This window comes from Sinocyclocheilus rhinocerous, unplaced genomic scaffold (genome assembly GCF_001515625.1).
Source record: "Sinocyclocheilus rhinocerous isolate Xijiao unplaced genomic scaffold, SAMN03320098_v1.1 scaffold72, whole genome shotgun sequence".
NCBI classification, from domain to species: Eukaryota; Metazoa; Chordata; class Actinopteri; order Cypriniformes; family Cyprinidae; genus Sinocyclocheilus; species Sinocyclocheilus rhinocerous.
The window spans coordinates 3,457,201-3,481,826 of record NW_015628351.1 but is presented as its reverse complement, the minus strand read 5'-3'; the positions used below and the strand labels follow the sequence as shown (position 1 = coordinate 3,481,826).

The following is a 24,626-nucleotide window of genomic DNA, read 5'->3' as shown; positions in this document are numbered from 1 at the left end:
ACAACACACAGATAATAAAAATAAGATGTGAATAAAATGCACATGCATAAATATAAACCACAAAAAAATAATAAATTGTATGTACAGGTGTGCTATAGATAGAATAGGAATAGAATAAAATAAAATAAAATAAAGTTGTAGGGATGTACTAGGATTTAGGGTGATAAATAAGTATAAACGAAGTTTTGCTGTAAACCATGGCTTATCATTGTTAAATGTTAAATGAGTCCTGGTAGGGATGCATATGTCTTCACAGAAACTGATATATGATGTTACAGATTCCGTGAGCTCGTCCAGATCGTTGGTGGCAGCCAGATCGCGGTCTGCTCTAAACAGCTGAAAGCCGGGCAGTAAATCCGGTAGAAGATTGTGTGGTGTGTTCTGCCAAATGTTCAGCAGCTCATCCCTGGTAAAACTGATCGTGTTTGAGAAACAAAAAACAGGAAAAACTAACAAAAATAGTACAAACACTGGAGAGCCAAACACTGAGGCTGCCGTCTGCGGCGCCATCGCATCGCATACGGTGATGGAAACATTAAAAATGAGTTGAATAAAACATTAGAAACCACACAGAACAGAATAGAAGCCATTATAATGTCAAATTAGGTGAATACATGAAATAAAAGTAAAAAAAGGCCTTGATATTTTAATTAATGCCATATTTAATTAATACCATTGTTTATATACAACAAAACCAACTTATAAACTCCACTAATTCAATATATAAAACGAAGAGTTTGTAAACATTTTTGTGTCTAAAGTTAGTACATGTGCTGTCATTGCATAAATAATTAACTGTAACAAAAAAAAAGGTGTAGGATTTTATTTAAAACAATTTTCACTCAGAAATTGCTATTAAATTTCACAAATAATTACAGAAAATAGCAAGTAACAAGAATGCCAAGAAAGACTAACATAGTATTTTCTTGTAAAATATACTGCAATAATTCTATAACCATAACCATATTTTTTTAAGCTTAAACCACATAAACACATTTCATTACACCAAATACACAAAATAATGTTCTTTTTAGCAGCATCATATGACCCCTTTAAGTTTCATTGACAACTCATCAAATCATTTTTGAGTGTGTAAGTGATATGACAACCTGTGATTACTAATAAGATCCCATAAACATACACACTTGCTAACAAATAATAAATGAATCAGCTTGAAGACACATAGTATGTGTATTCCTGTAGTTCAGACAGTAGAGCATGATGAGAGCAAGACCAAGGTCACAAGTTTGAATCCCAGGGAATGCATTAACTGATGACATGTACTTGAAAGCACTGTAAATTTGAAAAAAAAAAAGAAAAAAAACTGTCTGCCAAATGTTTGTTTGTGCATATGAAAAAAACGAGAGAGGGTATCAAACGGGTCACAATACGTAAGAACTGCATGTCTTGAATTTGTTGGAAGATGTTAATTATTGCTTTTAAGTGCCCCATTACCTCAGCACATGCCAGCTGAGGTTTATTCCTCAGCCGTTTGTGAACCCACTTTGAATGGGGGTCATAAAGAGCTAAGTTGAGAGCTTACAGCACAGTTGAGATGCCATGCATCTGCAGCCACGCTGAACACCAATAATTTTCACCCCCTGCAGCACTCTTCACTAACATATTAAAGAAATATAATTCTTTTACAATACAGGCTACAGAGGATGAGTTGCTCCCCTTAAAACTATCGCAGCCCAGCCATAGAATTGTCATGATAGCCCCTTTAGCAGAAACTAACACTGGACAGAGTGGCAATAATAGTGTATTCGAGATACAAGGACAACTAAGCCATTACGAGGGTCATGTGAGTCTTAATGTACTCGTTCACACTCACACATTCTCTTTCTCTCCCTCAAATTACTTTTAATCATCTACATTATATAATTTCAAGCAGAGGTGCTCTCCACCAACTCCACCTCGCTTAGGCACCTTTTCAGCATAATTTTGTTTCCGATTGCATATGAAAATAGACAGAAAAGCCTCCACTTAAGCACTTGTGATAAAACAAAGCAAAAAAGGCTTTGCGAGCGAGATATGCAAGTTGAGGCTTTCCGCATCACAATGAAAGCTGGAGCTTTTGTGTGCGCTTTTGTGACGGGCAGTGCTTTTGATTACATTCAAAGTGAGGTAAATATATGCAGGACATGGGAGCAAACATAAATCAGTGATGAGGACTCCTCGTTTTGTCCGCCATTACTCCCAACTTGAGGATAAAGAGAGATGGAAAAAGAGAATGGAGAATGAGATGAGGAATAAAAAAGAGATGAAGCCTTTGCCATTGAAAGCTTGAGCCTCATTATGACAGCGGTGCTATACATACTCTTGTCATTTTAATGCTGTCCCACACTGAGCCACTAATCGTCCTCTTTCTGTTTATTTATCTAGGGAGGAGGAAATAAAAAAAAAACACTGCAGCAGTGGAAATTAATTACTGCTGTTGATGTCGTAATTTAAATGTCTTATAATCTAATTTTATTTACATTAAAGACAACGATATATCTCAGCTGGAGCCTTTATTTTAAAAGAAAATGTTGTAAACTGTAATCTTTTAAATGATTAAATACCTGTAATGACTACATTTCTGCTCATTTTAAGGCAAAGTTTCTGCATCTCTGTTGGCACCAAATAGAACTTACCTTAAAAACATTACTGACCAGACCAGAAATTAGATACAAAGATACAAAATATTAACTTTAAATCTTGAAATCAATCTTGAAATAAATCAGATACAGAAGGTAGAAAATTTCATGGTCATGAATCCGTGCTATTTTAGTATTGCTGAGATTTTAAAAATTAATATATATATTTTTAATGTTTCTAATTTTGTGTTTTTTCGTTAAAGGTATTTTGGGTTTCCCCGTAATTTAATTTAAAGATTTTATAATTTTCTTTGCTGTAATTTTGTAATTTTTACTATAGTTTACAGTGGGTACGGAAAGTATTCAGACCCCCTTAAATTTTTCACTCTTTGTTATATTGCAGCCATTTGCTAAAATCATTTAAGTTAATTTTTTTTCCTCGTTAATGTACACAATATAGTTTTATATATATATATTAATATATAAAAATATATAAATATATATTTTTTTAGTTTTAGTTATTTTAGTACATTAAGTTAAACTAAATGAAAATTAGAAATTTAGCTTTGGCTGCTAGCTGAAATAAAGTAAGTTTAAATATTTTTTTTCAGATTTTAGTTTTTTAGTTGTAGTTTTATTTAACTAACTTTTCATGCGCAAAAAAAAAAAAACGACTTTATTCAACAATTCGTCTCCTCCTGCACAAAAAGTATTCTCGTAGCTTCGTAAAAATTACGGATGAACCCCTGATGTCACATGGATTATTTTATTTTTGGGTGAACTAACCCTTTAAATCTGCAATGGATTAAAGGAAATCGCATCATATGACCCCTTTAAATTGTTGTAGAATAATTAAGAATAGGTCTGTTGTTACCACATGGAATCGCTAGCAAATGTGGTGTCTTTTTTCAATTTACTGTGAGAAGAAATTTTTGTTGTACTACTGCATATTTTAACTTTTTAAAAAAAAATAGATACAAATAATTTGTAAAGTCACAATTCATTCAAGGTTATGTCAGAATAATAGGCAATTAATTTGTACCATTTTATGAGCACATTTAACTAAAAACCATGCAGCCAGAAAGGTGTCTAATTAATTCCTTTGGGACCTTCAGTAAAGCATGTCTGAGCTATCAACAGTATCCAAGGAGGTGAGGCTTAGTGAAGGGTTAAGGTAACAAAAAAAATCAATCTAATAGGTTTCCTCACCATTCACCCTGTCTATCATTGGTTGACAAACAGATAGCCCGCCCTACAACACACATTATTGGTTGAGCCAGCATTTCTGTGTTGGGCTGTTTGGGATGTTCAAACAAACAGAACAATGTTTTAAAAGTGCCACAGGATCACAGTGTTTGTAAAAAAAAATATATATATTTTTTTTTAATATACATGGTTGCGTATTGCTTTTCTGCATATTAAGATGGGATCGAAGTTATTTTAATATCAACAAAATTACACACTTTACCTTTAAGTTTTATTAACTTGATGTTGAAAATTAAGGCAATTTCTTTATATAGTGCATAATGATTTTCTTCCAGCTGTAAAAAAATAAATGCCTGATGCTTTAATATAGCTTTGAACAGTCAATGTATTGTTTCAACATTTTCACAATCTGACTCATGTGTTCTGTCCTCCTACAGACGTTCTTCGTATTCTGCCCTTTGGCCTCTTGTCTCCTTGTTTTTGATCATTGTGCTTTCCCTCCTTCTCCTGTCCTCCTTTCTGCTGTCTGAAGCAACTTCTTTCTTCAAAAACATTTACCCATCCGTGATAGCAAGTCAACTGCTGTAGCATCATGCACACGCACAGTAATGCACACACATACGCTCGGTTGTTAATGTATTCAGTTTAGGACTCATTCACCCCTCAACACACTTCTACACGCTGTCCCTCTCTGGGCGTGCTTTAAATAACCAAACCTTTGATGTCTAAGCTAATGTTCTAGATATGTACGAGGCTGAGACGATTGACTACTACAGTACTGACAGAGAGGAGAGGTGTTATGCAACACTTTATTGGAGTATCAAGCGAATACAATTGGAAGTAAAGGGAAATGAGCCTGCGATGTCTTTCACTGACCTGATTTTAGATAATCCACCTAGTTGAAACTTTGAATCGTCACCCCTAGGTCCTATATTTGGCTGCTTTGTAACCAATGTGCCTTAGGTTAGAGTATAGGAGACGATGCTAACTGCTAATCTGTTAGCGCTGTGAGTTTTTGTGTGTTGATATGACGGGCAGCTTTGACGCCATCACAGTTTACAGTGAGAGGAAGCAGCCAAACTCTCCAGATGGGCACTTTCCAGTGACTTTGGCCTGTGCTGATTCACTTTCCTCTTTGGTCGCCACTTCTGACTTCCAGTCAATGTGTTTCTTCACTGTGCTAATTTGCATATGAGCTATAGCATTACTGTTGAGGCGAGCATTTCATAATGTAGCTATCTTTTAACAGGACAAACATCAGAATCTGTATTCCACAAGTTAATGAGTTGTTAAGTACCCTTTGCGATAGTGTGGGAAATTTTTCAGCCCTATCTTTAATTTCAGTCTGCGGGCACAAAGAGGATAAATGACGCTGAGAGTTTTCGTAACGTGGCCACCATTATCTTCATTTCAATCATTAGCTCTCGCTTCACCAGGGAACGGATTTCACTGCTGAATATTTTACACTTGCCTTTCTGTTCTCACTCCCCCTTTCATTTTCCCGCTCTGGTGCTTTCGTGCAGCTTCCCTGGTCTTCGATCTCTGAAGCTGATGCCTTTAGCAGAGGACTTGTCCCTTCATTACACCCTCGCAACATGTCACTTCTCTAAAAACATTCATCTGTAAAACAGAGTTTGGATTTGAAGTGCTGAAGTTGACAGCCTTTTATATTTAATGTTACTTTTTGCTAATATATTGATGATTTTAATCATACATATTTAAAATTCGTAAATTTTTTTAATGCTCACAAGGTTTGCCCTTTGAGTGGCAGACAGTCTGGATAAATCTGAGTGCAGCTGAGGGAATCTTGTGCATGAACTGAATTTGGCAGCCTGTTGATTGTCATTAGTATTATCCAGATATCCATTTTCTGTTCACTGTCAAGTATCATGTTAAAGGCAGCAAAAAATATAAATTTTCCAGTTAATTGCATCTTAATTTGAACCTCAGTTTTGATTGTTAAATATCCAGTATTGTTAAATATACAGCAAAGTAAGTCTGGTGTTAACTGAGTATGCAGTCCCTAATCAAATTTGATGAGACAAAATGTCCACGTAGGGATGTAACGATGCACCCCGAGCTGGATGAAAATCGATACAAATATGTGACGGTTCAAATCGGTTGAGATGTGAATGAATCGCGATACAGTTGGGGGTGGAAGTTTATATGAATTTAGTTTAGATGTTTGTTTTTTTTTCATCTTGCCTCTGTAATGCCTATTAAAGTAGTATTTATAAATGCAGCTCTGCTTTGTTTACAGCATCAAACTGGGAAAAAAAGGAAACACTATATTGCGGCTTTTCCATAAGTGCCACCTGCTGAGAGTGAATTTGCATTCTCATTCAGCCCGTCTGCTGTTTTTGTTTTGTTCAGATATGTTTTACGTAGTATAGTTTCCCAAAACTAAAGTCGGAACATTATGTTTTTGCTTCAAATTTCTCAATTATACAGTCTAATTTAGATAAAAAACTGTTCATGCTGAATGTATGCAGCATCTTTGTTTGGATTGTGATTGTGATTGTGATTGTGAAATCAGTATCGTAAATCATATTGCATCAGGAGTTGAGTGAATCGTTACATCCCTACCATATAAAGCAAAATGAGTTGTCGTGGCTGGCTGTAAGTAATAATATGTTTTAAATAAGAAATACAATTTTTAGTTGAATTAACTTGCACTCCACGCAGCAAGATGTGTTTATTATTAAATCTGTAAAAAACAATATCAAATAAAACTGAATAAAAATAAATATCAAGTACACTGCATAGTTTGGACCATGTAAAATATTGTAATGTACCTTAAAAGGTACTTAGAAGGTTCATTGTATAATCCAGCATTAGCTGGGAGATCATTTCTTTCATATATTACGAAATGAAACATGCCAAAATGAATCAGAATTTAATATAATTAAATCAAAATCAAGACCTTGAGAATTTAAATCAAAACTGTCTCAAATCTATATCAACACTCAGCACAAGGACACATTTATGCACATTCCCATTTATTTTTAATTTTAGTATTCCGCATTAAGCATCTCTACATCATTCCACTTTGTATAGATACTTTTGCAGTCTAAAATTGAAGACTGTAAAAATGAAGTGTTCACAGAACTTAAATGAATAAAACATTCAAGGCAATAGTTTGCATGCTCTTTTTCTGAGTTCTGAGAATTCATTTTGCTTTACACTCTTGAAATAACGGTTCTTTATTGACATTGATGGTTCCATGAAGAATCTTTAACATCAGTGGATTCTTTATAGTGGAAAAAGTATCTTTTGATCGTTAAAATGTTCTTTACATTAAGAAGAAAAGGTTCTTTTAAAGAACTTATCACTGAAAGGTTTGTTGGGGAACCGAAAAATGTTTCTTTTATGGCATCCCTGCAAAAACATGCTATTGGAACCTTTACTTTTAAGAGTGTAGTATTTTAAAGTTTTCATGATTTAAAATCTGTCATAAATAACCATACAAGAAACTGTAAGAAATGAATCCTGGCATACAAGACAACACATTTCTAAATGTGACAACAAATTCAGCAACAATATAACTGGCAAATGGTCATTACAGCCTTATTCATTATGTATGTCCCAGTGCATTTCCCAGTTATTTTAGTACATATTTCCAGTTTTCCTGCTTGGCACATTTCCAGAAGGCCAGCAAGATTTTCATTTGAAGTTTGGTCCCATTGGAAGTCCCTTAATATTTCATACATCTATTCCAGCCACTAACTAATTACCCCAGTACAGTGTCAAGCCCTACAGTACAGAGCGGGAGATGAAACTGTGTTTTTAAATGACTGAAGGGGGGATGGAGTGGAGGGACACATCACTGTACTTTGAGATTTGAGCTGAGGAGCTGCTTTAGAAAGACATCACGGACATCTATACTCACTTGTGTAAACTTTAGTGCAGATATGTCAGATTTTTCTCTATGATGCTTCATCTTTTAAATGTTTCACATAAGCATCTCTACATCATTTCAGTTTGTATAGACACTTTCAAAGTTTATGATGTAAAAAATGAGGTTTTTAATAGAACTTCAATGAATAAAACATTCAAGGCAATAGACTGCATGTCTTGAGTTGAGTTGAATGAGTTGAATTCATTTGCTTTGGCATTTTAAGTAAATATCTTCACTGAACGTAATGTAAAGTTCACATGATTTAAAATCAGTCATAAATGATCATACAGGAGACTGTATCATAAGAAAACTAATGCTGACATACAAGACAACTCATTTTCTAATGTGCAGACAAAATCATCAATAATGTAAATAAAAATGGCAAATGGTCAATACAGCAATATTAATTATTTATATCCCAGTGCATGCTGGAAAGATGCTAGAAATGTTTTTTTTTTTCATGTTAGGGCCATTTGACCTCAGAAACAGGTAAATAAAAGCATTAAACTCAAATGCTTTGAGATTGACAACATAAAACATCATGATGGAAAAGCTAGCATTTAAATGCATTACTTGTGTTCCTTCTTAGTTAGAAGTAAACTGAAAAAAAAACCATACCATTGGTAAAAAGCATACCATTGGTAATTTTTTTTCATTATTATTTAATGCATTATTTACTTGATCTATGAATCATTTTTTGAAGTGTACATGTTTTTTTTTTTGTTAGTTTTTTTACTGTTGTGTAGACTTGAAGTCAAAGCATTTAAAACAACAAGCATTGCACTGCTGCAGAGCTGTTTTTCTCTGGGTACCATCCACTTAAATCATTTCAGGAGTTTTTTCTCTATCTTTCTCCTTCATCCTTCACTTTTAACCTTCTACTTTGTTCACTCCATCCCTTATCCCCGCTGTCTTCTCTGTTTCACTCGCTTGTTCTTACTCTTTCTCTCTCTTTTTCCCTCTGATTCTCCCAGGAGCCCAACTGACCCAATTCTCCTCCGAAGACATGGCTGCACTCGCATGGGCGCGCAACACTGTTTCTCACACTCATATCTTCCATATCCCAGATTCACCTCACGTTATGAAAAAACAATATTTTTATTTCATCAGCTGCAGTAGTTTCATGCAATGTCCTCATTAAACTGCCATGAAGCTTTTTTTTTCAGTTCACAGTAACATTAGTGTGGCGTTAGCAGCTTAAAGGTTTGTTGCGTTTACTTCCTCAGTGGACCCATTACTCTTGTTTGTTCATTAACTTGAAGACCCTTCTGATAGGAAGGTCTGATTAATGAAGATTAAAGCAGTGGTTCCATTTTGGTGGGCCACTCACAAACAAAATGGGTCACAAGTCTGTTCTGATTGGATAGCAAAATGAATAGGCTTATTAACGTTTCCTATAGGCTATCTGTTGTTATTGACGCCAAATCCATGTGTCCAGTCAAACTCTTCTCAAAGTTTTCTTGAACCCCTTACACAAAAAATATTTACTTAAAGTACCCCCTGAGATTTCAAGTTAATAATTCAAATTCAATAATTACACGTTCGCATATTCATTGTTCTCCGATGTTGATTAATGGTCATATGACACATGATTTTTATTTGAAAATTATTTATACAAATGGTTGCACATCTATAGGAAATATTATTTATAATTATTGTTTTAACTCTAATTATAAAAATGAAGATATAAATATATTACTGTTTTAAATTAAAATTTTTATGTAGCCTAACAAAAAAAAAACTCTAATTATGGGTCCAATCGCAAGATACAGTAGGCCAATTTATGTCTTAAGATTAAATTTCAAACATGTATCGCATTCGCTACATTTCTACATTTCTCAGTAGAAAGGTGGTAGAGTCTCTGTTTTTTTAAAATAAACTTTTCAGTAGCCATTTTATTTGAGAAGTATCAATGTGGCATTGTAAAACAGTGGTAGGCTACAGTGTTATTTTTACGGACAATATTTCCACAATAAAGACATGTTTTCTCTGAAGGTTTTGAATCAGAACAACCGATTCGGAACTTAATGACTCTTTTGAATCTCTCCTTTTCAATTAATCGGTCTAATCTTTTTGTCGAACGTAGCTGTTCCAGCGTAGGTGACTCACTCAAATGAATCAATTGGGCGGTTCCTTCAGTCCAAACTGCACAGAGACAAGCAGAAGCCAATTCGCGCGCTTAAACAAGTTGTCCTCTCTATTATTCCAGTAAAACCTGACTAGCTCACCCTCTTTATGTCTCAGGATACTGAATCACCATGGTCATACCTTGTTAGTTGTGCGAGATTAACAGAAGTAAGCAGACCATTAAAGGGTTAGTTCACCCAAAAATGAAAATTCTGTCATTAATTACTCACCCTCATGTCGTTTCAAACCTGTAAGACCTTCGTTCATCTTCGGAACACAAATTAAGATAGATCAAATCACAACAACGTAGGAAACAGATCCGGCGTGACGCAGCTGACACAGTACAGCATACGTTGTTTTACGTCCAGCTGATATTCTCCAAAATGGCACCATTTTCTTTTGCGCACAAAAAGTATTCTCGTAGCTTCGTATAATTACGGTTGAACCCCTGATGTCACATGGATTATTTTACCGATCTCCTTGCTACGTCTCTGGACTTGGGAACATTTCAGTTGTATTGCTGTCTATGCAGGGTCAGACAGCTCTCAGATTCCATCAAAAATATCTTAATTTGTGTTCCGAAGATGAACGAAGGTCTTACGGGTTTGAAACGACATGAGGGTGAGTAATTAATGACATAATTTTCATTTTTGGGTGAACTAACCCTTTCAAATGTTTACCGTCCGAAGATGAAGCTGCTATCCACATTGAAGACAACATAACATAAATCAACAAATATGTACTCAGGTGAGATGCCAACAAGTGGGCAGAAAATTAGTCAAAGCACTCCATTAATATGACGAACTGCAGCCCAAAATACATGTTAGAGGCTTTTAGGGGGAGAATCATTGTGCATTATGATAGATGTGCTTGTTTGTAGCGTGGACATGGTAACATTATGCCTTATATTATGTGTAACTATCTTAAATACTATAAAATGTTGGACTGTAGTTAAAGATATATTGTCTTGACACAATGCGATCAAATAAGGCAAGTTATCACTTTTTTCCATCAACAAACAGTAGTGAACTTCAAGTGGCTATGTATATATGTATCTTTTTCAGTCCTATTTATGGGCATAGTAATATTAATGATAATTTGTAAAACTAGGTGGAATGAGTTGAGTATGGGTGAGTGTAAAAGTGTATAACGTGCAGATGTCTTCCATAGGAAACAAGCTTGAGGCTCATAGTACTGCAGATGCTCAGTTTACAGCTGGATTTTGAGATCATTCTAACTGTATAATGACATTATGTCTGGCATATACAGTACTTGACCTACAAACTACTTTGTGGTTGTTTTAAGGTATTTCTGCATTTCTTTTCATTTAATTAAAAAAAATTTTGTGATTGTGACAAACAATGAATGATATAACAGTTTTTTTAATTGACTGTGTGCATAACAGATGCTCTCCATTTCTGTTGCCAAATTTGGCTTGTATGTTCAACACAAAGCCTTTGTCCATTGCTGATTTAAATCTGAAAATTGTATCATGCCAGGTTGTGTCCTTTATTCGCACTTCTCTTCATGTGTGTTCTTTCCACTTTCACATTTGAAAACAGAGGCTGAGCAGGAAGAGGGGGAGCTGGGTAAATGAACAATAGTGTAAAGGATCAAAGCTTCATGAGAATAGAGAGATATAGTGTGGAGACCAAACGTTTAGAGTACAATCATCAATTGGGGTTTGAGGGGAAAAGAATATACCACCGCTTCTGTAATGGTTCATTTTACATGAAAATAATAAAGTAGTGGAGAATGGAGTAGCGAGGCATTTTTCAAACAGAATCTTGAACAGTCTGCAATGTTAGTTTAGCATCACAGCTGGTGAAAGAAAGCGGCAGAAGGATATGTGTGTGCTTGTGTCATTTTACATGAAAATAATAAAGTAGTGGATAATGGAGTAGCGAGGCAACAGAATCTTGAACAGTCTGCAATGTTAGTTTAGCATCACAGCTGGTGAAAGAAAGCGGCAGAAGGATATGTGTGTGCTTGTGTGTGTGTGAGAGAGAGTTGTAATGCATGTGAATGTCTATAGGTGAGGGTTGTGCATAATTTTACTTGCACATGTGCAATTATCAATCAACCGAAACATTATGCAGCATGGAAGGATCTCAGAAACAAATCAATAATTATTAAACCAGAAAATCTTGCTCGTGGTGCTTGTCATGACACACAGCAGCCATATATATATATATATATATATATATATATATACAGTATATACTGTATATAAGTATATATAATATATAATATGTATATAAGTATAATTGATATAGGCTTGTTTTATTTATTTTTCCCTTTTTATCCAAAATATTCCCAAACGTGTTAACTATAACATGAAATATCTCGATTCTCAAATATGTATAAGTAGATGCATTTTGCACCTTTATATATTAGACATTATCAAAGAACATTTTAAGCACTCTCAAAAACTCTCATTATAATCACTGAAGCTGTTTACACCGTGAAATAAATATCCTACTTGCATCGTATGTACAACTGCACTTTGTTGTTTCTGATGAGAGAATCATCAGAGAGCAGAATTCCTTCAGCGAACCAGCACACTAAAATATTTCCGCGATGACTCATCTGAACGCCTCTGATTGGTCATTGCATTCATAAGCTCAACAGAATCGTGTGTGATTTGTTACAATGTGCAGCTGTGAAAACGCGTCTGTCTCTGGCTCAGCGCCAGCCAAAGCGCGAACACTGATTTGAATTTAGCAGCCGATGTTGTGCAGCACTGCACGTTCTAATAACGCCAGTGTGATTGTATGAAATATAAAAAAATATTATTGGCCTATTTTTGTCTTTTGGAAGCTGCATTCAAAATCCACTTGGCTCAAAAATCTGAGGGGGCACGTTTGAATGGGCATGACGCCTCTGGCAGACAGGCCCATTAATTTAAAGGAATAGTTCCTCCTGAAATAATAATTTATTCACCCATATACCATTCAAGATGTAGATGAGTTTGTTTCTTCGTTGGACAGATTTGGAGAAATGTAGCATTACATCACTTGCTCACCAATAGATCCTCTGCAGTGAATGGGTGCCGTCAGAATGAGAGTTCAAACAGCTAATAAAAACATCACAATAATCAACAAACTATTCACATGACTCCAGTCCATCAATTAACATTTTGTGAGGTGAAAAGCTGCATGTTTGTTAGAAACAAATACATCATTAAGGAATTTTCTTTCTGGCCAACAACATACTAATCCATAATCCTTAATAACGTTTCCTCCAGTGAAAAAGTCCATCTCCTATCTGCAGTCATTGTTGGTTGGTTGGTTGGAGTTATTGCTCATATGATCAAAAGTAGTGTAAACCATTATTTTTTCTTCATCTGTGAGGCTAGCGATCTGCCAGGACCTTGCTCGCTAATCTAAGCGCTCCAAAGTTTGGCTACATTTGCGATCAGAAGCCAAAAAAGCTAAGTATAATATCTGTGATAGCTAAACATGTTGCAAGAGAGGTGTCACCACTAACATGACAATTTAATAGATTGTTAAAGTTCACGAACACGATTCAAACACCAACGTGATTCTATTCCTAAATTACAATGATTCGTCTGTTTCATTCCTCAACCTTTGACGTGTGCGATCAATGTTGTGATCACTTGGTTCGTCCGTGCAGCATACGATCTCACCAGTGTGATTTGAACATTTAAATCTGCGTTCGCGCTGCCATTGTCCTAAAGAGAGCAGCTGTCATCTGTCATGAATGAAACAGCTTCACAGTCTTTTCAACCACACAGTATCATTATTTCAGTGTCACAAACATTCAAATCACAGAAGTACTGAGATAAAAGTTTATAGTTCAGATATAAACTCTGATGTGTACGGTAGCGATTAAAATAGAGTAAATCACCTTTTGAAAGTAATTTGACACTTCAAATGAAGATTTATCGATTACATTGTTACGCCAGTAGGTGGCGAAAAGGGGCTGTTAAAATGTACAGTATTTGTCTTTGAATCATACAAGAGATTCGTTCAAGAACACTGATTCATCTAGTAATGAAACAAGTACATCTTGAGTGAGTCATTGAATCATTTATTCATAAATTACATGTGATTTTGTTTAGTTGTCTAATGTTTTTTCTTCAGAATCATGAGATAACCACAACTTCCATTGGGGAAAAAAGGGGGAAAAAACTCAGTTTATCCAGAATCATGCAGTTCTATTTTGCACACAAACAGCTCTTAAAGAGTCCAGTTTTTATATGTAGCCTGTTGATTTTTGTTCATGGTATTCAGCTCCAATAAATGGTTTGCAAAAAAGAGACACAGGATAAATGTTTGATATCATTATTTAATCACATTGGAATCGAAACAGGGAATCGAAAAGAATTGGAATCGATAAGCAGAATCGGAATCGATAAAATTCAAACGATACCAAACCCTACCTAACGTATTGTCCTCTCACATCAAAATATACTGACATGTTTGTTTATAACTTTTTTGGACTGTTTTCGCTTGTAAACGGTACCTGATCTGTGCATATTTCTCTCCTGATTAAGACAAGATGACTATCTCACTGGAAAATTATGGATAGAGGATATAGCCAGAAGCAACGGTTTTACATTAAAAATGTCATAATGATGATTTTTTTTATTACAACTACGCAACAACTACGATTCATTGGTGAGCAAGTGATGTGATGCTAAATTTCTCCAGATCTAAAAATTCGAATGCAATATTTATATGAATTTAGTGTAATCAACTATATAAAAAATAATCAGATTATGTTCCCTGACATATATGTATATTCTGCATTTTTTTTTCTATCTTAGCAATTCAAGGTGGAAGTACCACCTTTCTGTTTTTATGGGTCTGCAAGCTGTTCCTTGCTGTAGGGTAGCACATGCGGCCTTGCATAACGTTAGAAACGTGTAGATGAGGTTTATTTTTAAAGGAATGATCTGGGTTTAACAAGTTCAGTTTTATCAACAGCATTTGTGGCATAGTGTTGATTACCACAGACAATTTTTACTCGTTCTTCAACTTGTAAAATGGATCTAAATTATTTTCAGTGATAATTGACAGTATGTCACCAATGTTTCCGTTAGAGCTTAACTTACACTAAACCAGAAACCTTCATTTAACAAGGTGATCGAATCAATCTGACCTTTACAGTTTGTACGACACATTTCAGTGAGATTTGTTTTGTGAACCCGTCGGAATGTAATGCAAGCTATGCAAAGAGGCTGTTATTGACTAAACAACTATATTAGACCTGACAGCAAACCCACAACCCGTAAGTAAGCAATGTTACTCATGTCACATTTGAAATGGGCATTTATATAGATGCAAAATATGGCCCATTAAAATTTTATATTTTGGGTAAAAACAGTTTAAGCGCTGTCAACAGCATGGCAGGCTGTCAAACATGACAGAAAATAATTTAGATTTTTTTTTTTTTAGTTTATTTTCAGTTTTTTCCAGTTTGTTACTGCAGTTAGAAATGGTGTTATAGTAATGTGTTGAATTTTTCAAGTTTTAGTCATTTGGTTTTTCAGTCACTTTCAATTTTTTTCAGTTTTTTTGTCCCAGTTTGTTACTGCAGTTAGAAAAGGTGTTATAGTAATATTTAGAATTTTTCTAGTTTTAGTAATTTTGTTTTTCAGTCATTTTCAATTTTTTCTAAATATTTCTATATACTTTTAATTTATCTTTATTTCAGTTTAAGTTTTTTATATAATTTTAGTACTACTAGTTACTTTTTATGTAACATTTTATTATTTAACATAACATTTTATTTAATTTAGCTGCTAAAGCCACATTTGGAATTATTTAGTTTAAATTTAAGTTTAGGTTTTTTATCTAATATTTAGATTCTGTTATTTAAATTACAGAAAAAAATAATGTTTAATACTTTAAGTTTGCACAATTAATTTAACCATTCCCATATTGACGATTACTTACAAAAATCAGTCTATATATCGCCTTACCATAGTGAAGAATGAATACACTAAAATGTATTTGAAATACTTTATTTCATGCTAAGTGTACTACAAATACATTTACATACTGCACTGCTCTCGGTTACTGAAGCCCTGAGACTGGCAAGAGCAGCTTCCAAATCCTCAGTACTCATCTTGCTGGATCTGTCTGATGCTTTTGACGCAGTTAACCACCAGATCCTCCTGTCCACCCTTATGAAGATGGGCTTCTCAGGAACCAGGCTTCACAGACCATATTGCTACAACAGCCCGGTCCTGCAGGTTTGCCTTATACATTAGGAAGATTAGACCCTTCCTAACATAGCAGACCGCACAACTCCTTGTCCAAGCTCTTGTTCTCTCCAGACTGGACTATTGTAATGTTTTAAGTATTAATTAAGTAGACCTTTGAGTTGTTTAAGTACAACTCAAAGGTCTGTGCATAATGCTGAATTAAAGTCACAGTTAGTTGGTAAGCAAGTGTATCTTTTTCTCATTACTGCATTTGAGCGTGAGTTACCGCGCTGCCTTTCAGCGGTAATCCACTCAATGCTAATGCATAATTCATAAACAATAGCAAGCGAATGCACATTTACCCTCCCAACTCTCTATCACATCCTGTTTTGTTAGTTTTTCTCGGTCCATCAAACGGAAATCTGCCAATCCATCATCAAACAAGAATGAGGCATAATGTTTTATTTGTCTGCTATCCTTCCTGTGTTTGTATCTCAGTTTTGGACTATAGCTGTTTGTCACTCGTCAAATTGATTTTTGCTTCAGTCAATCGCCGCTTTTATCCACAGGTGTCTATTGACCAAAGGTTACACACACACCATCTCCTGTTTTAGCTCCACTGTCTCCCCACTGGGAGATATAAAGTATCTATAGCTGAAGAACAGCCTGTAGGGAGACAGAGAAAGGTAATGATGCGGATGTCTTGTATGTGGCCCCGGCTGTGCGAGACCCCAGGGACCTCATTTAGATTCTGCTAGGACACAGGCATCCGTGTTAAAAAAGCAGCAAAATTGCTAAAAGACGGGTCTCATGAAGGGCCCTTTTAACGCTGCTGCCAGCATGCTTTAAAAACTCGTTATATAGCAAACCGGAGCAATAGTCGCATCTCCTGCTGTACCGGATCGGCGAGAAGCCCGTCTTCTAGCTTTAAATGTCTTCGGTTATATTTGATTTTCGCTAATCACCAAGAGCTTGTAACACTCCAAAGAGAAAGGAAAACTTGAAATCGCATCATATGACCCCTTTAATGTAACTTAAAAAATGTTTTTCGTCGCAAAGAAGCGGGACCCGTTTGCAGCTCTGGGTTTCTGCGTGGTATGAGCATCATTTCATAGAAATCCATTTACAAGGCTTCATTTGCATTTGTTTTGGAGCTTGGTTTTATAATATGTCCATAATTCTGACAAAAAATAAATAAATACACCCGGCGTTCCTCCTGCAGACTGAGGTTGTAAATTTACATTGGCGCACTGAGCTGAGTTTGCTTATTAAAAAGGCGGGTATAAATTATTTTCTGCTCTGTTGTTGCTTGCAGACAGTTCAGTGATGAGGGAACTATGAACTATGTGGAGATCGCTGATTATAATTGGGCAAAGGGTTCGCTCATGCAGCGAGCAGGCAAACGGCTTAAAAAAGGAAACGCAATATTTGCATTAGCTTCTCAGAGGCATAAGAGACTACAGCGAGCAGCAGGAGTCCCTCATTATATTGTGGCAAAACCACAATGAAATCAATTTGTGTCATCACAGGTAACTATTCCACTTAATATTAAAGACGATAGGAGCTGAGTGAAGACTCAGACAGGAAGACGAATGAAAGCTTTGATGGTTTCTGTCTTTCTAATGAATAAAATCTGTCCTCCCACAGTCATGTTGTACCTACAGTCTTTTAACACAATATGTTCCTCTCCTCTGCCTACACGAGTCTCAAAATACCATTATGGATACTTTAACATTTCTCATGAATCACTGAACCGATTTTTACAGTACATTCAGAGTTTTCATTTTAGATTTCTTTCCCTTCCCACTTGAGTATGACAAACATGTCAGTGGCATGTGGTAGAGGTTTTTTTTCCCCTAGCTTCATGTTGCAGTTTTTCACTTAAAAGACATAAGGAGCATCTTTTTTTTGTAGGACAATATTTGTATATATTTATATTAATTATTCCAATAAAAATTTATTTAAATAGTGTGTTCACTATTACTTGAATACTCAAACATGGTTATAAAAATTCCAAGGTTATGGATTTGATTCCCGGGAATGCATGTAATAGTAAAATTTATATCTTGAATACAAGTCCATATGCATGCCAAATTCATTATAAAAAAAAATAAAAGTATCAAAACCAAATTAAAAATGTAAATTATGTCCCCATGTCATTGTAAATCTGTATGACTGTTCTGCTGTGGAAAACACTGGAAAAATATCTTTTTGGTATATTCAATGAAATTTAGTGCAAACCCGTGGTTTTTTTTACCCCATTGTCTTTCATTTTATGGACAGTTGAACCATTTCTCAAAATATCTTATTTTTTCCCCACAGACGTCAGGTTTGGAAGAAAATGAGAGTGAGTAAATATGACAACATTTCCATTTTTGGGTGAAATATCCCTGTTTTTGACCATATAATCAGCCAGTCACAGTGACGTGACCATGCTTTTAACCTTCAGTCCTCACATCTATTGTACTGTTGATTATTTTCTCATTCAGATCTCCTCCCTCCCTGCTAAGCATTCTCCCAGTTCTTTTCAATATATTCTCCTTCCTGTTCGTGTTGCCTGTGTCTTCACCTATGTGCACTTAAACACAGGAATAAGACACTCATTCTAGTCACGTACATAATGTACAACCTACAGAAACTGGCAAAACATGTCTTCGGCATCAGTCCTGGTCAATTCATAGCATTCCACCTGAAGGGTAACAGATTGATTTAATCCAGGCCTACGCTGCCCTTCCTGTATGGAAGCTGTCCTTTTGCATCAGCTCCAGATTTCTGAGCCTCCCTGCTGAGGAGCAGACAGTTTGGATGAGCATCTTGTGTGTGAATGAGAGCCCTTCCCTCCTCCCTCTACTGATTTGTGGTGCATCCAGCTGCTCCAAGCAGCAGCCCAGCTGGACTCACTCAGCCTGGGTGGGGTTAACACTGCCCCATTTACATTCATGCCAAAGTCCATTCCAAGAATCCACTAGTAAAGTTGGACATGTTATTGATTTAGGAATCGGACCAAGTCATGGGTGGGTAACTTAAAAATGAATACAAGGCTGTGTTTACACTTGTATTAACATCTGTCTCAGGTGATCTGTTCACAAGTGATCAAACCAAAAGAGGTCAGCGCATTTCTGCATCTTGATAAAGCAGAAAAAATTCTAAAAAGTAAAACTTACAACATGATCTGTATCATTTTGACGTCAGGCAAACCAGAGAAGTATTTTGTATGTTATAGCAGTAGAAGAATAACATTTTGAAGAATGTTCTAGTGACTCACTCTTTTTCAGGAAATTAAAATGAAAACTGGAGTTTCAAGCTTTAAAAGGACAAAAAAGCCCATAAAGGTATCATAAAAGTCATCTGTATGACTCGTGAACTATATTCCAAGTCTTCTGAAGTCATGTGATGATTTTGTGTGAGGAACAGACTGAAATTTAAGTCTTCACCAACAAATATCCACCCTAGTTCTTTAAGGCATGCTCATGAGAGAAATTGCAACGTCCGATTCGTGAACTAATCATTCGAGTCAGATATTTTGAGGGAATCATTTGATTCAGTTCACAAAACGATTCAGAGTGAATTTAGATTTTTATCGTGAATGATTCATCCATTGTGAACAATTTGTCAATTTTCATTGTTTTTTTTTCCCGAAATACTTTGACCTTGTAATTTTTAATTGAAATTCTATATCTTCTGGTGAAATGTCAGACTTCGTGACATATGTCTGGACTTTTCCAATCATTTCGTCCGTATAAACCCTGCCCCTTTCTAAAAGTCGACTGTAAGCTTGCATTCAGATCTGCCTCCATCCAATCAACAACCAAATTAAGTTGAACTGAGTCCCTAAGTTGTTTTCTTTTCAATAATCCCTTTCACTTGGATGTATGTCACAGTACGGAAGAAAGATCGCTACTTCCAATCTGCCGCAAGTGTAAATGGTGTTCTGTTTACATTTCCCATACAATGCTCTGTGATACAGTACCCCAACATGACATGTAATTGCAACAAATAAGCTGAACCGAAGGCAGAATATTTGCTTTACTAATTCGAATGAGTCTTTTCTCAATATTTTCACTATATCTGAGGCTTGAGCCGAGGCTCTGGCAAATATTGCGCCTAGCGGTGCCAAAATTCTGTTTCAGCACACCAAATGCATAATAAACCCAGCAGGATGATAATGATTGTGGTGTTTGTCTGTGAGAGGTGGACATGAACGCGAGACTGCACGCTATAATTTAGCACCAGATTAAGCAAGGGGAAGAAGGGAGGACATCAAACTTCTACACTCCATGCTGTGACTTTTGAACTTGTTGCTGTGCTGGATTGTGAGGCGGTGTGTGTGCTTGCTTGCGTGTGTGTGTGGGTTTGGGTTCAGATGTGTTGGAGAACAGCACAGCTCCTCTCATCCATCCTGTGGGATTGGATCTGGTGTTTAATGTGTGTGTCTCTAGAGATGAAGATTCATTGCTTTAATAAGAGCAGTACAGACAGGAGAGAGAAGAGCACAGCTTTACAGAGAAGTGTCTTGGGAAAGGCTGATGGTTGAGGGTCTCATGGTCTTTAATGATGGAGGGAGGCATCTGTTGCAAAGCTAGTCTTTGTAGAAGGCACCCCATCAAGCCCTTTGTCGCTGCCTCGTCTTTGTCTTCGTATCTTTCTTGAACTCTGTCTCCGGTGGACGCGTTGCCTTCTGCGAGCTGCGAGAATGTTCGAATGCTAATTTTGGACCCAAAGATGGGTGTGTGTATGTAAGGCGTGGGCGTGTGCAAAAATAGCCATTATGAATATGCATGGACCCCAATTAAAACGACATACATTTTTGCCAGAACCGATCTGAGAAATCACACGCTCTCAGACAATAATCCTTCAACGTGTCCCATAATGAAACATTAACAAAGTCTTCTCAACAAGATTGACTTTTTCTGCACCGCAGAGAGAAGGATGTGCGGTTTAGTACGTGTTTACGCTGCACCTGAGTCCTGTAACGCAGTGCACACACTCGTATTGAGTGCAACTAATGAGCGAGAGCTGTCAGATGTGATCCGTCACTCCAGTGCAAAGTTCCAATCAAAACGTGCGCATCACTACCCTAATGTAAGCATGTCACCTTCTGTATTTGCATCCATCTCCGGAGGGAATCCACGCTCGTTGTGAATATATCTTGTCAGCATGTTCATGCCATACGGAAAGAGTGTTAAAAAGTGCCTGTAGGAGGGAAGTAGCAGCTCTGGCTCAAAACGTATAACTTCGCCTGCATTACAGATGGGCCACAGTCATCAGCTAGTCATCCTCCAATGACTAGTCTTATTTATATTTTTTCTTTTAAAAAAAGCTACACTGTGTTACTTTTGGCCCTCTAGTGGTTGAGGCATAAGACTACAAAACACTTGCTGAGGAACATTGTTTTGGGCATAACATGAGCTTCGGCTTTGCTATTCTGCGTGGATGAATTTGATGGTTTGAGCCACACCGCTGTGTAGATAGTTACAGATGATCAGTCACTAACAACATCGAAACTCTCCCATTTAGTAAAAAACGGATGAGGTCTTATTAAGGTAAGTTGCTGCCAATAGTTTGCTGCCAAAAGTTTGGCAATGCTAATGTTAGACTTGATGACTGCTATTTATATCAGATAATGGTGGAAACTATTTGTAAACAAATAGACCAAACTAGTAACTGGTTTAGAGATTCAGTTGTTGTGGCTTTAAGATATTTCCACTTAATAGAGTAGTAGCCTTCTTTTCTTTATATACAGATAGGGATGTAGCGATGCACCCTGAACCGGTTGAAATTTGATAAAAATGCGTGACGATTCCGGTCGGTTGAAATGTTAAACTAGTCGTAATACAGTTTGGGGTGGGGGTTTATATGAATGTATCTCTGAGGGGAACTGTCTTCAGAAAAGCTTTGATGGCATTTTCCTTCCATCTTGTCTCTGTATAATGCATACTGAAGTAGTGTTTATAAGCGCAGCGCTGGTTTGTTTACAGCAGCAAGCAAGAAAACACTATATTGCCGCTGTTCCATAAGCGCCACTTGCTGGAAGAGAGTGAATTTGCGTCTCATGCAGCCCGTCTGCTGTTTTTGTTGTTCACGTATGTTTTATGTAGCCTAATTTCACAAATTAGAAGTCAGACTATTCTATCTTTGCTTTAAATTTTGAAATGATACAATTTAATTTAAAGAATAATTTGTATTCTTTATTTGTTTGATTTGGGATTTGTTTTAAATAATTTTGTCTGAGAAATAATAAAAGGCATCTTTACATAAAAAAAACGTGGAAAGAAGAGTGAGAAATTCGTATCGTGAAATCAGTATTGTGAATTGTGTCACATCGTGAGTTGTCTGAATCATTACATCTCTATTTACGGATATGACATAAACTTGGACGAATGATGAAAGTATGCAGTTTCTTGGGAAATTTGTCCTGATAACTCTAAAATATGAATAACTATTATAAGCTTGCTGTTGTGATTTAGGGTAAGGCATAAACACGGTTCACAAGATGGTTTTATGATGTATTCACTCATTATTTACATTTTGTTAATTTCAAACAAAAAAGTTACATAGTGCATCTTTAATTAAAATTATATTTAATACTTTAATATCTATCTGTGTATAGTTTATTTAAAGTTATTTATTATTATAGAAGTATTTATTATAAATAAAGTATTTGATAAAAGTAGTATATGCTTAAAGTATTTAAGCATGCTTCTAATTTATTTATTTGTTTAAAATTGTAACTTTTTTTTGTAAATAAATATTCATTTGTTATTATAAAATTGTATTTTGCTGCTGTACGCAACAAAACCCTCTTTTAAAAGTGGCCACTGCTTTTGAATATTGTGCCATGTACAGAGAGAGAGGGGTTTGGTCTGAGCCAAACTCGAACCCCACAAGCTCTTCAGCCCTTTTATATTTCAGAAGCAATGCACTACCCTCTGTGCCACAGCTCTGACATGAGTGTTGCATTTTTAAGATAGCATGTCAAGTTAAAAATAGTTTCACTTTTTGAAACACGTGTTCTGTTTCATTCTGTTGTGCCCCATCTAGTTAAATTTGAACACAAGAAGACATCTTATGTAAAGGACCCTTAAGAAATGTGACTGACTGGGGTCAAGTTAACCCAAAACCATCCGATTCAGGAAATTAGTCGATTTTAAAAATAGTCCTACTTTTCATTTGCTTTCAAAAAAAAAATCTGACCATTGCAGTTTCTTATATTCTATTCATGGGTGAGCATGTTTTGGTTATTGTTGCGACCTGCACATGAAATATTATCCAGTCAAAATGTACAACACCACAGCATTGTTCTCATCTTGACTACATCTTAAATTAGACACAAGCCCATGACTAACAGGGTGCTCTTGTAACATGTTTTTTGGGTGTCATATTTTATTTATTTAAATGCGGAAATGTTCTAAAAGGCCTGTCACATACAAATCATTGTGTCACAATTTCATTTTAATTGACTGTTATGGGGTTGTTCGTGTGGTACCAGAAGGCAGGTAACAGAAATAGCTATGCAAATATAACAAACATGATATCGCAGAAGTACGAGTAAGAATGCCATGTTGACTTTGCTGTAGGATGAACAGCTGTCAATCACAAGCCTGGAAGTGCCTTGATGGTTTTAATTTCTTCACTTCATTTTCTAAGCAGACAAAACAGATATTGCAATATTCCAGTTCATCGCTTCACTTCAGATATTCAGCGTGAAATCAGCGTAGTCCTACACAATGTTCCGGTTATGTAATCTTTCTCTTGTTCCCGACCTCTCCTGCTGTATCCTGACCCCTCCCTTGCATGGATCCATGTGAGGGATTAGGGATTAGGGGCAGGAGCCGGAGCTGGATTACACAGCTAACAGACCAGCGCTCTCCCTTCTGATAAAGATGCTGTCACTCTCTTCACGCTCTTCCTCACTGATACCATCAGTCTTAAAGGTCTTCTTTTTCTCTGCACAGACAAACATGTCCTCTCAACCATCTGTTGAATTATTTTCACTTGAGCATTATATTTCTGATCTTGTCATTGTGTAATACATCAGATAATTCTTCAGAATCTAACACAAAAAGTGGTTTCCGTTTCCTCGAGCAGCATTTGGACCTTTTTCTATATGACACCTTTTCACAAATGGGATACAATTTTATTATGCAAATTGTGTTCTTTGGAGGGAAAACTGTTATCTATTACTATAAACTATTATCTATGCATGTATATATATGTATGCATGTGTGTGTGTATTTGACAATTTTATGTGAAGTTGCTTTTTAATAGGGAGAAAAGCATGGTGATTATTATTATTATTATGCAAATATGGAAAATATATGTTTATTGTTAACTATAACATTTGGTCCCATACTAGCTAGCCCCTAGTGACAGCTTAATCTTGGCAAAATCTGCAAACCTGTTACTTACAACCCTGATACATTATCAATTTTATTTATTTGTTAATTTACTCGCTTGTTTATTTAAAGGGGTCCTATTATGCTCTTTTACAATGTCTTGAATTTGTTTTGGGGGTGTACTAGAACATGCTCTCATGCTTGGTGGTTTGAGAAACGCATTATTTTTTACATAATTTACATTATTACAATACCTTTCTCCCCATCCTGGCACAAACGGCTCGATTAGTTCCAGGTTTGATGAA

The 24,626-nt window shown here is 36.0% G+C and overlaps 1 protein-coding gene across 3 annotated transcripts in view; it reads left to right on the top strand.

Moving 5' to 3' along the window:
* Nucleotides 1-24,626, top strand: part of LOC107737586 (caM kinase-like vesicle-associated protein) — a 39,930-nt gene that overhangs the window by 6,154 nt on the left and 9,150 nt on the right. For 2 of the 3 annotated variants that reach the window (XM_016549136.1, XM_016549134.1), the window contains exon 2: nt 18,308-18,332. The exons of the other annotated variant lie outside the window; for it this stretch is intronic. In XM_016549136.1, the coding sequence (XP_016404622.1) occupies nt 18,327-18,332 (6 nt within the window). In that variant the 5' untranslated portion in view covers nt 18,308-18,326. The remainder of the gene's footprint in view (nt 1-18,307; nt 18,333-24,626) is intronic. 3 annotated transcript variants of the gene reach the window in all.